General features: G+C 37.7%; 1 protein-coding gene across 1 annotated transcript; it reads left to right on the top strand.

The window, feature by feature from the left end:
- The first annotated feature begins 1,229 nt into the window (after positions 1-1,229).
- On the top strand, positions 1,230-12,835 carry LOC127942037 (LIM/homeobox protein Lhx5-like). The gene is made up of 6 exons (XM_052537566.1): positions 1,230-1,697; positions 1,806-2,070; positions 5,361-5,584; positions 7,616-7,893; positions 10,459-10,624; positions 11,902-12,835. Exons 1-6 carry the CDS (start codon positions 1,676-1,678, stop codon positions 12,264-12,266), a joined length of 1,320 nt encoding a protein of 439 aa, XP_052393526.1. The 5' UTR covers positions 1,230-1,675; the 3' UTR covers positions 12,267-12,835.
- Positions 12,836-12,996: the final 161 nt, after the last annotated feature.

Raw genomic sequence — 12,996 nt, 5'->3', positions numbered from 1 at the left:
CAGACAGACAGACAGACAGATAGATAGATAAGGTTATTTATTAATTTAGACTTATATAGGCATTTTTAGCGAAACCCATATTCTAAAATGTTTATAATTGTTTATGTTTTTATAATAATAATATTAATATATATTCAATTGATGTTTATTATTATTCCTACTATATTCCTCTTATTATTAGTATTATTATTATTATTAGATTTTGTTGTTTTAAATAGTCCCCGACTATTTTATTTAACAATGCACAGAGCATTGGTTACGGTGTTTGCGTTCGCTTTCTAATCCGATACACTAACACAACTGTAAACTACGTGCTATTGTTTACATGCAGAGAGGGAAGCGGGTAGACAGACCACGGGTGGTCTGATCCGGATTTATTCCAGTGATCAGACATGCCTGTAGCTTCCAGAACCCGTGAAAACACGGCTCCCTGACAATATGCCACAATGACATTACCCCACACAATATTTAATGATAATGCACAAGGAAATGTGCGCTAAAATATCTAACGATAGTAGATATAATCGCACGCTGCTATTTTAGTTGTTTGCCTTTTAATTTAAAATAAATTATATGTATATATTAATTTGGAACTTCGTGAGAACATACACGAACCAGAATATCTGTACAAAAAAAATATAAAAGGTTTGAATTTAGTCAATATACTATTTTTAGAGTAATTCCACTAAATATTAGGCTAAAACGCTGCCTAAGGCTGTAAATTCAGTCTCTAATTCACTAGAATAAATTAGAGTGTACGCAATGTTTGCATTTCCACAGCTAACAAAATGATTACCTGGGTAAATATTTAAAATCCCTTCGATTTGTGGCTACTTTGTCAAACCGCTGGGCGATCCGGTACTCGCCATTGATGCGAGCCAGTATCTTAATCCAGTGCATTTCCCTGTAAATGGCTTTATGCATGAGAAAAGACCGGGATCCCCCACCGCGCGCACAGATCATTCCTTCAGAATTAAGACACAGAGACGGCTATTTGGATTTTCTACACTTAATTTCTAAAGACATAATGCAAAAAGACGTGCACACTTAAATAGCATCTATAGACGTTTAGAAATATTATCGACGTTTCTAAGTTAATTAGGCTTTGTGGTAGCCACTGCCACTAGACTTTCAGTCTCAAATTAATTATACAGAAAAATTTTTTTGAATCATTATCGTCTTAACAAAAATAATCATCTATGCAGAAATCGAACAGTCTCCCAGTTCAAATGTGCTGTCCAGGATCCAGGTCGAGTGAGGCCAAAAACGCAAGCCTTCTAGCTACACGTTTTTCTGATTTTACTGGTCGAGTCCAAATTCGGTAGAAACAAAAATGCCACGTCGATAAAATCATTCGTTTTACTACCATCAGCCTTTATAGACGTTTTACCAAACTCAAGGTAGAACTTTGGAAGGAATCAGAGAGTACCAATATTTAAACCCGTTGCCATGGCGACTTGTCCACGATTGGCCACAGCGGCGTAAGTACAAGAAAAACGTCATCAAATCTGAATACGGATGCAAGATGCTCCCGCGAACTAGAACAGAGTGATGCAAAAAAGTGTCGTTGAGGTGAGTGGACACAAGCAGGTGGATCAAGAGCACAAAACAAACCCGGGAGGAAACCTTGGAGAAGCCTTTTTGTTAACATCGAATACATTTATTTTATGATTCCATGGATTTCTGGATGCCGACAGGTATGATGCATAACAATCATCACGTCCGGAGGGTTTTCCTCTAGGCGTGTTGGGGACTCATTCTCAAGACGGAACATTTGCTCTGCTGTTGCCTCCCTCTCCAAAAAGCCAAGACGTTGCTCCGCGCCGATTCGTGTGGCCCCAATCCGAGGCGCGGTGCCCGTGTGGGAAGGTCGGCTCTCGGTTCCCTCCAGGGCGGAATGATGGTGCACTGCGCGGGGTGCGAGAGGCCCATTCTCGATCGGTTCCTATTAAATGTCCTCGACCGTGCATGGCACGCCAAGTGTGTCCAATGCTGCGAGTGTAACTGCAACCTGACCGAAAAATGTTTCTCCAGGGATGGAAAGCTCTATTGCAAAATTGACTTTTTCAGGTAAGATCTGAAGCTGCTTGCTTTTGGCTGCCTCACCTCGTCAAACTTCTGGACTAATCCTCATTTGAAGAATGTGTCATGTAGGATTTACCTACCCTTGTTTTCCTCTTATGTGGATGAGACTCGATTTGTGGATTAACCTTCCTAAAATGTGTAATGTACTGTTAAACCTTTGATCCTCCGTCGTTCATTAATAGCTTTTGATTGATGAGCCATTCATTGCTTATTGTATTCACACACATTCGGCGTGAGAATTCCTGCTGAGGACCTTTTTTGCACTTGACTGTGGGGGAAATATCTGTTAGAGAAGTAATTATTTATTATACTCAAAAACACGATATTTTGCGCATTATTACTATTTTGCTTTTGAACCCTGATAGGCAAAAATCACTGGATTACTAATATTAAACATAGACGGCTGTGTTTATTCTCATCTATCCAGAAATATAAACGATAAATCCAGCGAATAGGATTTCAACTTAATATACGAAATATATAATTTACATTAACTTAACCTCAAATTGACAAATAAAATCGCCACGATTATTTAAATGTTTAATTCATTTAGAAACAGCCTAGTTAAATTACAAAACAAACTAATTTCTTAAATAAATAATTAAAAAGGAAATACAAAATGTGCAATAAATTCCAAGAAGATTAGAACCCCAAACAACACAGTCTCAAAACACCCGTGTTGCGTACCTGTAATTATATTGTTGTAGTCTCAGCACAGGCCGCTCATTTACCTTTATTAGTCATTTTATCGCTCAGTGTGTTCTGTCAGGTTTTCTTCTGGTTTACATTTCTCTGAGCCATTTAATGTCATCCAGTGTTTAAGCTTTCATATGTGCCATTGTTATCCCAAACGGCCTTGACCATCACGTTCTATATGGGGCCCATCCAGCTCTGCGCTTCAATGTGGAGCCATTAGTGGGGCGAAACAGTAATCACCCGTAATGCGTCCATTTGTTGTGTAAGTAGTGTTATGGCCTTTCACTAGGAGAGATGCATTTGAAAAGCGCGAGAGCGACTCGATACCATAACAAATGGGGGAAGATTTAGTACATTAGTGTTAAAATAAACCCGAGGGGAGAAACAGAAGGGTAGTAGTGCGCTTGACGTGCCTCACAACCAAGACCGGCATGTATACCTGGTCTTTCCCGTCTCATTGTCATTGAAATATGAATTGAACAAACTACACGAACTCTGTATTATTTTGGCAAATACGTCGTGAAAAACAAACAAACAAACAAACAAAACTGTGTAGGCGCCACTCAGAAAAGTAACAACCACCTGTAATTGGCGGATTATTTCAATTCACAGGATGAATAGATAAATATAAGAAAATCGAAAATCAGGTTTTGTATTTGTAGATGAAAAACACTCTAGTTCCATTTTAATTTCAACGACAACTCACACTCACTAAAAAAAGAATATCATAGGTGAACTGCGTTTGTGTTTAATACTACAGATTAGGCTTTGGTATATCTCAATCCCACAATATCGCTTCATTTAGAGTATGTCGACTTTACCTTGAGCATACTGCCAAGTTCCTTCAGAATTACTGGACGTTATACAAAATGCACATACTACACACAAGCACTTAAACAGATACTTGGAGTGGAAAATCAATTGCTGAATGCTTTTCGGTATCCAGTACGGCCTTTACAGTCCCCGGCGGAGTGTCTGTAAAATAAACAATTATTGGCACAATGTCCATGACGCAACCTTTGTGTTGACCATTGGGCTTAACATGCTGCGGTTATATATATACAGGCACGTGCACAGGTAGGGCTCAACCTGTGCAGAGCACATGCCCTTTTTGCCCTTACACTCCGAAGTGCCCTTTTTTTGGTGGTGTTTTTTTTTTTTTTTTTTAATGCTATTGGTCACCCTTTACGTCTGTCTGTCTGTTTTACAAATATTTAGCAAATGAAAGTTCTTAAACGAGCTTGTGTAAATCTTATTCGATCCTCAAGCGGTCAGTAAGCTGATAACTCCGCCCCCTCTATATTCATTGAATCAACTGAAGTTCCACAGCAGCCGCACAGACAACAGCTGAGCTGAACAAAGTTTTGCGAAGGGTAAATAAATATCTTGTTGTTTGAATAAGTACTACTAAACACTATGTCTATAAAGGCTCATATATTATTTATTTGATGTCTGACTGACTCACTTACTGAGACATGGGACGTCGCCTGAGAGAGAGGGCTAGCATTTGCCATCTATTCATAGCCAATACATAGCCAACACTTAAATAGCCTGTGCATACAGTAGCATTTCATTTTTTATAAAATGCGATTTTGGCCAAATGCATTTTACCACAGGAAAAACTGAGCGCTCCGTCTATATAGCTAGTTTGTAACCTGTAGATGAAAATGTAATGTGATGCCGGCAGCGGCAGGCGCCGTCGCCGTTTTAATGAAGGACAAAAAATAAATAAATAACATTTGAACGCATTCGCTGGTCAAAAACTATATATTGATAAGTAATACAACAGCATATAATTTGTTTTTACCATCGGAAAATCATAACAGGTGCACCCCCCGCTGTTTCGTACTGGAATTTACACAAAGCGACGAGTGATACTCGTCAGCTACATAACATATATTTCTAAGAAATTTCTTCTTTGATTTATGATTGCTGATACACTTAATTTATTTAACATTTATGCTAATCATGTTGTGGTATACTATATAGTGTAATATGTTTACAATTTTAAATAACTGTTTTCTATTTGAATATATTTTAAAATGTAATTTTATTTTTGTGATCAAAGCTGAATTTCAGCATCAGTACTCTTCAGTGTCACGTGATGCTTTTCACTGCAACAGTACTTTTCACACTATTTTTATTTATTTTTTCATTGCTGGCTTATTTCATTTTAGTAGGCGGATACATGTTGGATATGTTATAGTAACGGTATGGCTATAGTTTCTTATAATCTGCAATTAAGTTGGACATAATTACTTAAATTATATTTCAAAAAAGTTTGTCAAAAATACTTGACTCATTGCTCACCTTCCCCTGTTCTCAATGTCATTCATAATAATGTTAATCAAATAATACAAATTAGCTAATAAAACCAAACAGTATAGCTAAAAAAGAGAATATATATAATTGATATAAAAAATGGAGGGGGTGCCCTTTTTCAGTTTCAGCACATGCCCCTCAAAAGGTCTGTGCACGGCCCTGTATATATATATATATATATATATATATATATATATATATATATATATATATATATATATATAGTTCTGTATTGTAATCTTTGTGTCCCTCTGCAGGCGTTTTGGTACGAAATGTGCGGGCTGCTTGCAGGGCATTTCGCCCAGCGACCTCGTGCGAAGAGCGCGCAGCAAGGTGTTCCATCTGAACTGTTTCACGTGCATGGTGTGCAACAAACAGCTGTCCACGGGAGAGGAGCTCTACGTCATCGACGAAAACAAATTTGTGTGTAAAGAGGACTATACGAGCGCGAGCGCTATCAAAGAGGTCAATTTAAATTCAGGTGAGAACGACGGGCTGTGCATTTAAGAATTGATTGTTTGTGTGTGTGTGTGTGTGTGTGAGAGAGAGAGAGAGAGAGAGAGAGAGAAGGTCCCCGTCTCTCAGAATGAATCTGACTCAGTTTTGTGAATAAGGGTTAATGACATGGCACTCATTTTTATCTTTTTCAAAATTACATTAAAATTTATATAAAATGACTTGATTAACATGATTTCTATTGTTATTTATTTTTAAAAACCAGGAAGCAATTCCTTTTAAAACATGATTAATGGTTATATCAATGTCAGTATGGCATAACCTGCATTCAGGAAGCCATGTTGTTGTCATGTGATATGAACTCTTATAAAATAGAGATGACACCCTCATAACTCTGTCAGGGTCATTGTATTAATTTGGACCGTTTTAATACATTTATTAAAACTTGAAATTCACAGAAAAGAAGAGGACAAAAATTACTATATTTGAAAATATCCATTAAGTGTCCAAAAACAATATTTAGACATTTTACTTTTACTTATTAACATTTCTTAAAATGAATCTATTCCTGTTATTAACCTCAAATAAATCGATACACATTTTTATTTTTAAGACATTTTGTGTTCGTTTGTCGCCTGCTACTCATTATATATTGTCTAACGTACTTTATAGCCTACGTATCTTTCTAAAATGTAAATGCACAATAACAGAGCTATAGTGTTGTATTGAAATGTAAAATCCATTGAAAGAAAACGACTAGCCCGATTGAGAGGTGTGTTGGTTCGCTATATACGCGCGTCCCCGTGACTGTGATGCTCATGAGTGTTCAGATCCATGGAGAGGCTGTTTGTTTTCCAACACACAGATGACATCATTATCGCCTCCACTTGTGGGTCAGTGCTAGTCCAATTAATTTAACAGCGACGTAGGGCTTCGTCCAGTCGCTTTAAAAGGGGCGTACAACACTCAGATTCATTAATGCAGCAAATGGTCCTTTGAAAATTATTGCATGCTTTTTTTTACAAGTAATCCTGATTTGTAATGACTGTTACAAATGCATATTTGTAAGAAAAACAATCCAGCCTAGCCGGGGTTTTGTTTAATGATCATGCAAAAAATAGTGTTATTTGAGCAGTTATTTTTTCTTTCTCTCTCTTTTTTTCTTTAATAACTTATTTTAGAAATTCAATACAAGAGTAAATGCATGCCTTTTTAATATGATGTCATGACAGTCCATGTCCGTGACTATAATTCAGTAAATCAAATTTCCATTGCATGCTGAGGACTTTTGGTTTAGTGTTGTCCACATAAGGAGAAGTGTCCATAACTCATTCTCCTCAGCCCATGCGTGCTTGTCAGATAAACGTCTGTAGTCGTCTATTCGCGTTTTTCAGACAATGACAAGCTGTTATCAAGCACAGCAGCCTGTCCCAAGAGACATCCAGACTTAATTCCTCTGAAATTTCGCAGAAGTGATTCACGTTTAGACCTCTGTTTGCTTTCTAAAGTTTCTTTGTCTTTCTTTTTTTTTAAACCCCCATGTTTCCGAGTGATTCATTGTTTCAAAGTTACCAACACACAAATTTTGCAATATTATATCAAATAAAATTGACAATCAATTTAAATGAGTGTAAACTCATGTCTAGTGGTACAGTTAGGCTATACTTGCACAATAAATAAATAAATAAATCCCCATGCCTCACACCTTATTTAATTCAAAACGCACATGTAGACACACACAAATTAAGGCCATTAATCTGTAAGGGTATAGAAAAAGTACAAACCTGCAGGTATGGTCAGCCATGATATTTATATTATTCATTCATGTATATTAAATGTTAAACTGATGTTCTATATCAAATTAATAAAATGAGATCGCCGATTCAGATGATAGGAGTTGTAGCTATTATTTAACATCCATTAATATAGTCACACATGACATTATAAGATTATGGTGATAATGGTAGCCTGTGTTATAGTGAACAGTAAAGAAGAAGAAAAAAATGTTATGCAATGAGTCTATTTCGTTCCTCATTTGTCCTTTATCATACTTCAGTGTCATCGTGTACGGACCGGAGTTTATCGCCTGATCTCCCGGATGCGATCCAGGACGACACGAAGGAGACGGACAATTCCACATCCTCAGATAAGGACACTAACAACAACGAGAACGAGGAGCAAAACTCGTGCACGAAGCGGCGGGGCCCGCGCACCACCATCAAGGCCAAACAGCTCGAGACTCTGAAAGCAGCGTTCGTGGCGACGCCGAAGCCCACGCGACACATCCGCGAGCAGCTCGCGCAGGAGACAGGCCTCAACATGCGAGTCATACAGGCAAGAATACACCTGGATTTATTCATTTATTTATTAAGGCCTTTCCACGATATTCAATGCTGAAAAGTCATTTGATAGGCTATCTACATTTATTTAAGATTTTAAACATTCTATATCATAATGCAATCACCTCGAGCTAAATTAAATAGGCTAATATTATATGTATAGGATATCGCCTTAAGTAGCAGTTACAGATTAACAACCACTACTATCCTAGAGGTCAAGGTCATGACACTGTCCTCATATGGAGAGAGGAATTTTAATGCTTATGTTTCTCCAAAGTTTTTAATTATGGTTGTATTATACACAATCGTTTTTTTACAAGGCCAACATTGAAGACCATCCCCCTACTGACAAACCTCGCAAAATATAAGTTAGGGAAACAATGGGACACTTTAACTTCTTCTGGAAGTTCATCATGAAAGAAAAGTGGTTATAAGTATAATATAACAGGTAATGAGAAAGTTATGTATAAATTATGTCAAAATGCAAATATAGGTTGGGATTTTCACAGTTGTAAAGCAGTTAATTAAAGTCGTTAATGGTTTTTTTTATCAGGTAGTAGGCCTTGAACAAAAAAAAAGCAAGATAATGTCAGCTACATGTTAGGCTTGTCAGTTCCTGCTAAGAAAATATGAATGTGAAAGACAGTCTGCGCTGACAGCAATTACAGCCTACAGTTTCTACTAAATTTAAGAACTTTCGGCGTACAAATTGTTCAGATAATTAATGAGGTAAAACTTAATTGGAGAAGTGTTGGTTGACAAACACAACCATGCTGTAAAGTCCAGGTAAAGATCAACGGCATTAGTGAGAACGAGTTTTCCACCAGTTTTCAGAGAAACATACCAAAAGTATTTAATCCTGAAACATTTAGCCTAGTAATTTCAATATGTTATGTAAATAGTACAATTGAGGAGCTTTGTGGAAAGGATGACTTGATTATAAATCTATAATGCGTCACTGTCATCATCAAGAAATCGCAACCCTCTCTGAATCCCAGCAAGGCTCAGTGCTTTGTTTCTGAGCCAAAATGGAGACGGCCTTTGCCACACGTCCCCGTTCATTTGTTATGTGTTAAATGAGGAGTGCGCTCTGCGCGGGGAGCCCTCCGGAGCCATGCCGGTTCAGCAGCATGTGTGTGTAATCCCTAAGCAACGCTCACTCAGGAGGAGGCAAAACATTTCCATAAAAATGTACCAAACAGTTAGCCGATTGTTCTCAATAAGCAGGTGTTGCCTTTGCTGAGCATGGAGAGGAATGCTTAAGAGGTTTTAGGTAAAGAACATGTTTTCTCACTCTAATATAGTCTCTCTCACTTTCTGTTTTTCTCTTTTGTACGTGGCAGGATTGTGCTTCCAGAGCAGACTAACTGTTGCAAGCATATATTATGCAGTGGCAATGCAGATTCAGGCATGAATGTGTTACATTGTACCATCATGCATAACAATGTCACCTTATGTCAGACATTTTCACATCATTCTCCGCTCTTTGTTTCTGTACAAGCAGTTTATATGTCAACAGTGTGAAAAACGGCCCTTGTGGTGTTTGTTGAACTACACGGTTGTGATTCTTTTGACTAAAAGGTTATATTTGAGTTCTACCAGCACAGTGGTATATCAGATTGCCTTGGTCTTACTAGAAGATTGAAACAATGTTTGACAGTGATGAGTCTGATATTGCATCTGTCACACACTGTTATATCAGGTCTATTTGTAATGAGCTGGTGGCTTCATGATCAAACGATGCTTGTGAACCCCGCGATGTCTCAGAAATTATGTGCATGCATGCACTAAAATGGACTGGTGAAATCATCACAGCATATTAATTTCCACAGGAATATAAATCTTAATAATCTATTGCATTGTATTTCACTAGCACTCTAGGTTTTACTTATTTAACAAGCCGGGAAGGACCATTTAGTTTGTTAGTTTCTTTCATTAATAGGTTGAGTTGCAAGATATACATGATACAAGAAAACAATTGTCTATGCATGATTTATAAATACACACACACACACACACACAAGCTGGTTTCTATATTCATCCTCTTGGTATTGGTATGTTTCTTCAAGCAGATGTGCTGCTAATACCATTAAATCAACAAGAGTGTAGGTAGTAAATCCCTGAGTAGCTGGTTTTCTTTTAGTTTTTGTATGTACTGTATGTTATATAAACATTACAAGCTTATTTAACTTTCCTCTACAAAACACAAAAGAAGATATTTTGAAAAAATGTTTTTGGCTATTCACAGGTTCACAGTTGATTGGACCCCATTTATGTTCACTGTGTAGACAAAAACAGTTCTCAAAATATCTTCTTTGTTTTGTCGTCTTTTGTGAAGAAAGTCCCTTTAACAAGCATAAGACAAGGCATAATGAAAGTAAATATCTTGTTTAGTTGCTGTACGTGGCCTAATTACATCAGGTCACCAGGACAGGTGTGGAAAATGACCCGTTTTCTAATTGGATGATTAGAATAATGTGAAATGTACAAACGTGAGCTCTCATCTCACGTACCTCTTTTGTGTAATTACATAGTATATAATTGTGGCTTTGCCCTTTAGGTGTGGTTTCAAAATCGACGGTCTAAAGAACGCAGAATGAAACAGCTCAGCGTTCTCGGTGCTCGACGACACGCTTTCTTCAGGGGACCACGCAGAATGAGGCCACTTGGAGGAAGACTAGAGGACCCTGACATAATGGGCCCTGGAGGATACAGCTACTATGGAGGTACATGAACACAAATAATCTTCTGTCGGACAAAACACATATGCCCTGTATCCTTAAAGGCTTTTCTCTTACCTGAAACCACAAAGACTTTTACAAGCAGTTTCTTTCCTGGTATTAAGATAAAGTACTTCAGCTTCACCATTGTTCTTTGGAACTTTACCACTCAAACCAAAAACTATGATTATGTCATCAGAGCAGAAAATAAGAAATGTAATATTGGCATCCAACAGAGTTCATTGGAGAACTCTGCAGAGAAATCTGATTAACAAGACCCGGAAAGCGATAAACGATGTGCATTACCTTTTGCTCGACATTCCAGCTTGGTCTCTTTGATTGGATTTTGCACACTTCTGGAATCTGACATACTAACAGGTGTTTGGCAGAGATGCAAGCAGTGTTTTCATTTCTGTAATGAGTGAACATAGCAATACAATCAGAATATGAATTGCCAACCATTCTACAAATAATTGAAAAAGTGCATATTTCAAATCCTTCAAAAAAAAAAAAAAAAGCATACATTTCCAGCTTTTAGAACATGGAAACAGACATACTGATCTCTAGAGGTCTGGCATTGATGTTTTGACTATCTATCACTCAGCGAGCAAGTGGTGTTTCTTTATAGTAAAATGTATTTCGATGATTGATTAGCACATTAAAGTATCTGCAGGGAAAAAAATAATGGAATTGGTGAGGAATGTTAACGACTTTCTGTAGAACTAATTATATAGGCCAGTCGCAAAGGTATGATGTAGTGAGAGGTTGGATATGAGAGGAAAAATGAAGAAACATGCCTCTGCACTCTCCTACGATTTCCACATTTATGGCCTTTTTCCTCACCTTTCACTTGAGTATTTCATTCATGAGCACTTCTTATTCATCAGCATTGTCTTTGTGGTAATCTTGTAATAACATTTTTTAGTCATAGCCAAACTATTCTGACACATTGTCTTGAAAAATGAGAAAAACATGAAATTGGGCATCAAATAAAAGTATTACTCATTGTGACTTAATTAAATGTCACGCACACTGATTTTTCAAAATGTTAAACAAAATAGATCATTGGAGTGTATTTTTTTACAATATAGTATTTAAATTTTTCTACTTCAAAATTTCACATTTAAATTTAAGGTGTTCCTTCCTATTTTGTTTTACTACTTTATGAAATTTACTAACAATTTTTGAGTGAGAACGGTTTCTACACCAATTTTCTCTTCAGTGTACTCGACCCCAAAAGTAAATATCAACAGCATTACTGATTTCTCTGTATTTCTCTACAGAATACCAAGGGGACTATTACGGGCCAGTGGTCAACTATGATTTCTTCCCTCACGGACCCCCTTCCTCACAGGCACAGTCTCCAGCCGAGTCCCCGTACCTCCTCAGCTCGGGTTCAGGAGCCCTGGAGGGCGGTCCAGTCTCCGCTCTCCACCCCTCAGACGACCAAAGGTTCACGGACATGATCTCTCATGCGGATACCCCCAGTCCTGAGCCAGGCATGACTGGACCTCTCCATCCTAATCCACAGGGGGAGGGTGGCTTCACAGGGGGTCCAAGTCCACCCTTCCCCCTGGCCAACAATACCAGTTACAGCGGCCCCATGTCCCATCCTGGTCAAGAGATGGGGGAGAACACTGTTTGGTAGGACAGCAAGAGGCAGGAAAGACTCTTAACAAAGGAAACAGAGGGAATTCCATCCAAACTGGTCTACCTAAGTGCTAAAGGTTACTGAGGGAAGATTTACTGGCTGGTCATGGACCAGAATGAACCAATATTTGGACCATAAACCTGAAAGGTGGAAAGACATCAAGTGCAAATGACCCTCTCTTGCGGTTTAGGTTCTACTGTCAAGGAATGTGTATTGTCAGTGGTCCTCTTGACCAATCACATTGGTTTGATTCCGTTTCTTGAGTTTAATACTATAATTGCGACAATATCTCAGATGTTTGTCCAAGGGGTTTTCTACTGCATTTGATGGTCAGAAGTGAGCTAGAACTTAAAGGTAAATCCATTTTCATTGTTTCGTTGCCGTTAGTTTCTTCCTTTTCTGAGATCCCGAAGGCTTTATGTTTTCTGTTCTGTCTTAAAACTGGTCCATTTGTAACATATTTGGTTCATTCATTAACTGCTGAATTGGTTCATTAAACATTTCAATGAACACTCAGTATACCGGTGTTCTGATAAATCTATGCCTGTCAAAACCCACTTTGCACTAATCAAATATCTGATATGTAATTGGACTTACAGGTACACTCAATCAAAAATTATAACGCATTTCAGAGGGAAAAAGTTATTTTTAGTTTAAACATAACTGTGGTCAAATTGACCCAACAACTAAGGATATCTTGTTTTATCTCTTTTTTAATTATTATTTA

This window comes from Carassius gibelio, chromosome A21, assembly GCF_023724105.1.
Source record: "Carassius gibelio isolate Cgi1373 ecotype wild population from Czech Republic chromosome A21, carGib1.2-hapl.c, whole genome shotgun sequence".
In the NCBI taxonomy this organism is placed as follows: Eukaryota; Metazoa; Chordata; class Actinopteri; order Cypriniformes; family Cyprinidae; genus Carassius; species Carassius gibelio.
This window is presented reverse-complemented; position numbering and strand designations above follow the sequence as displayed.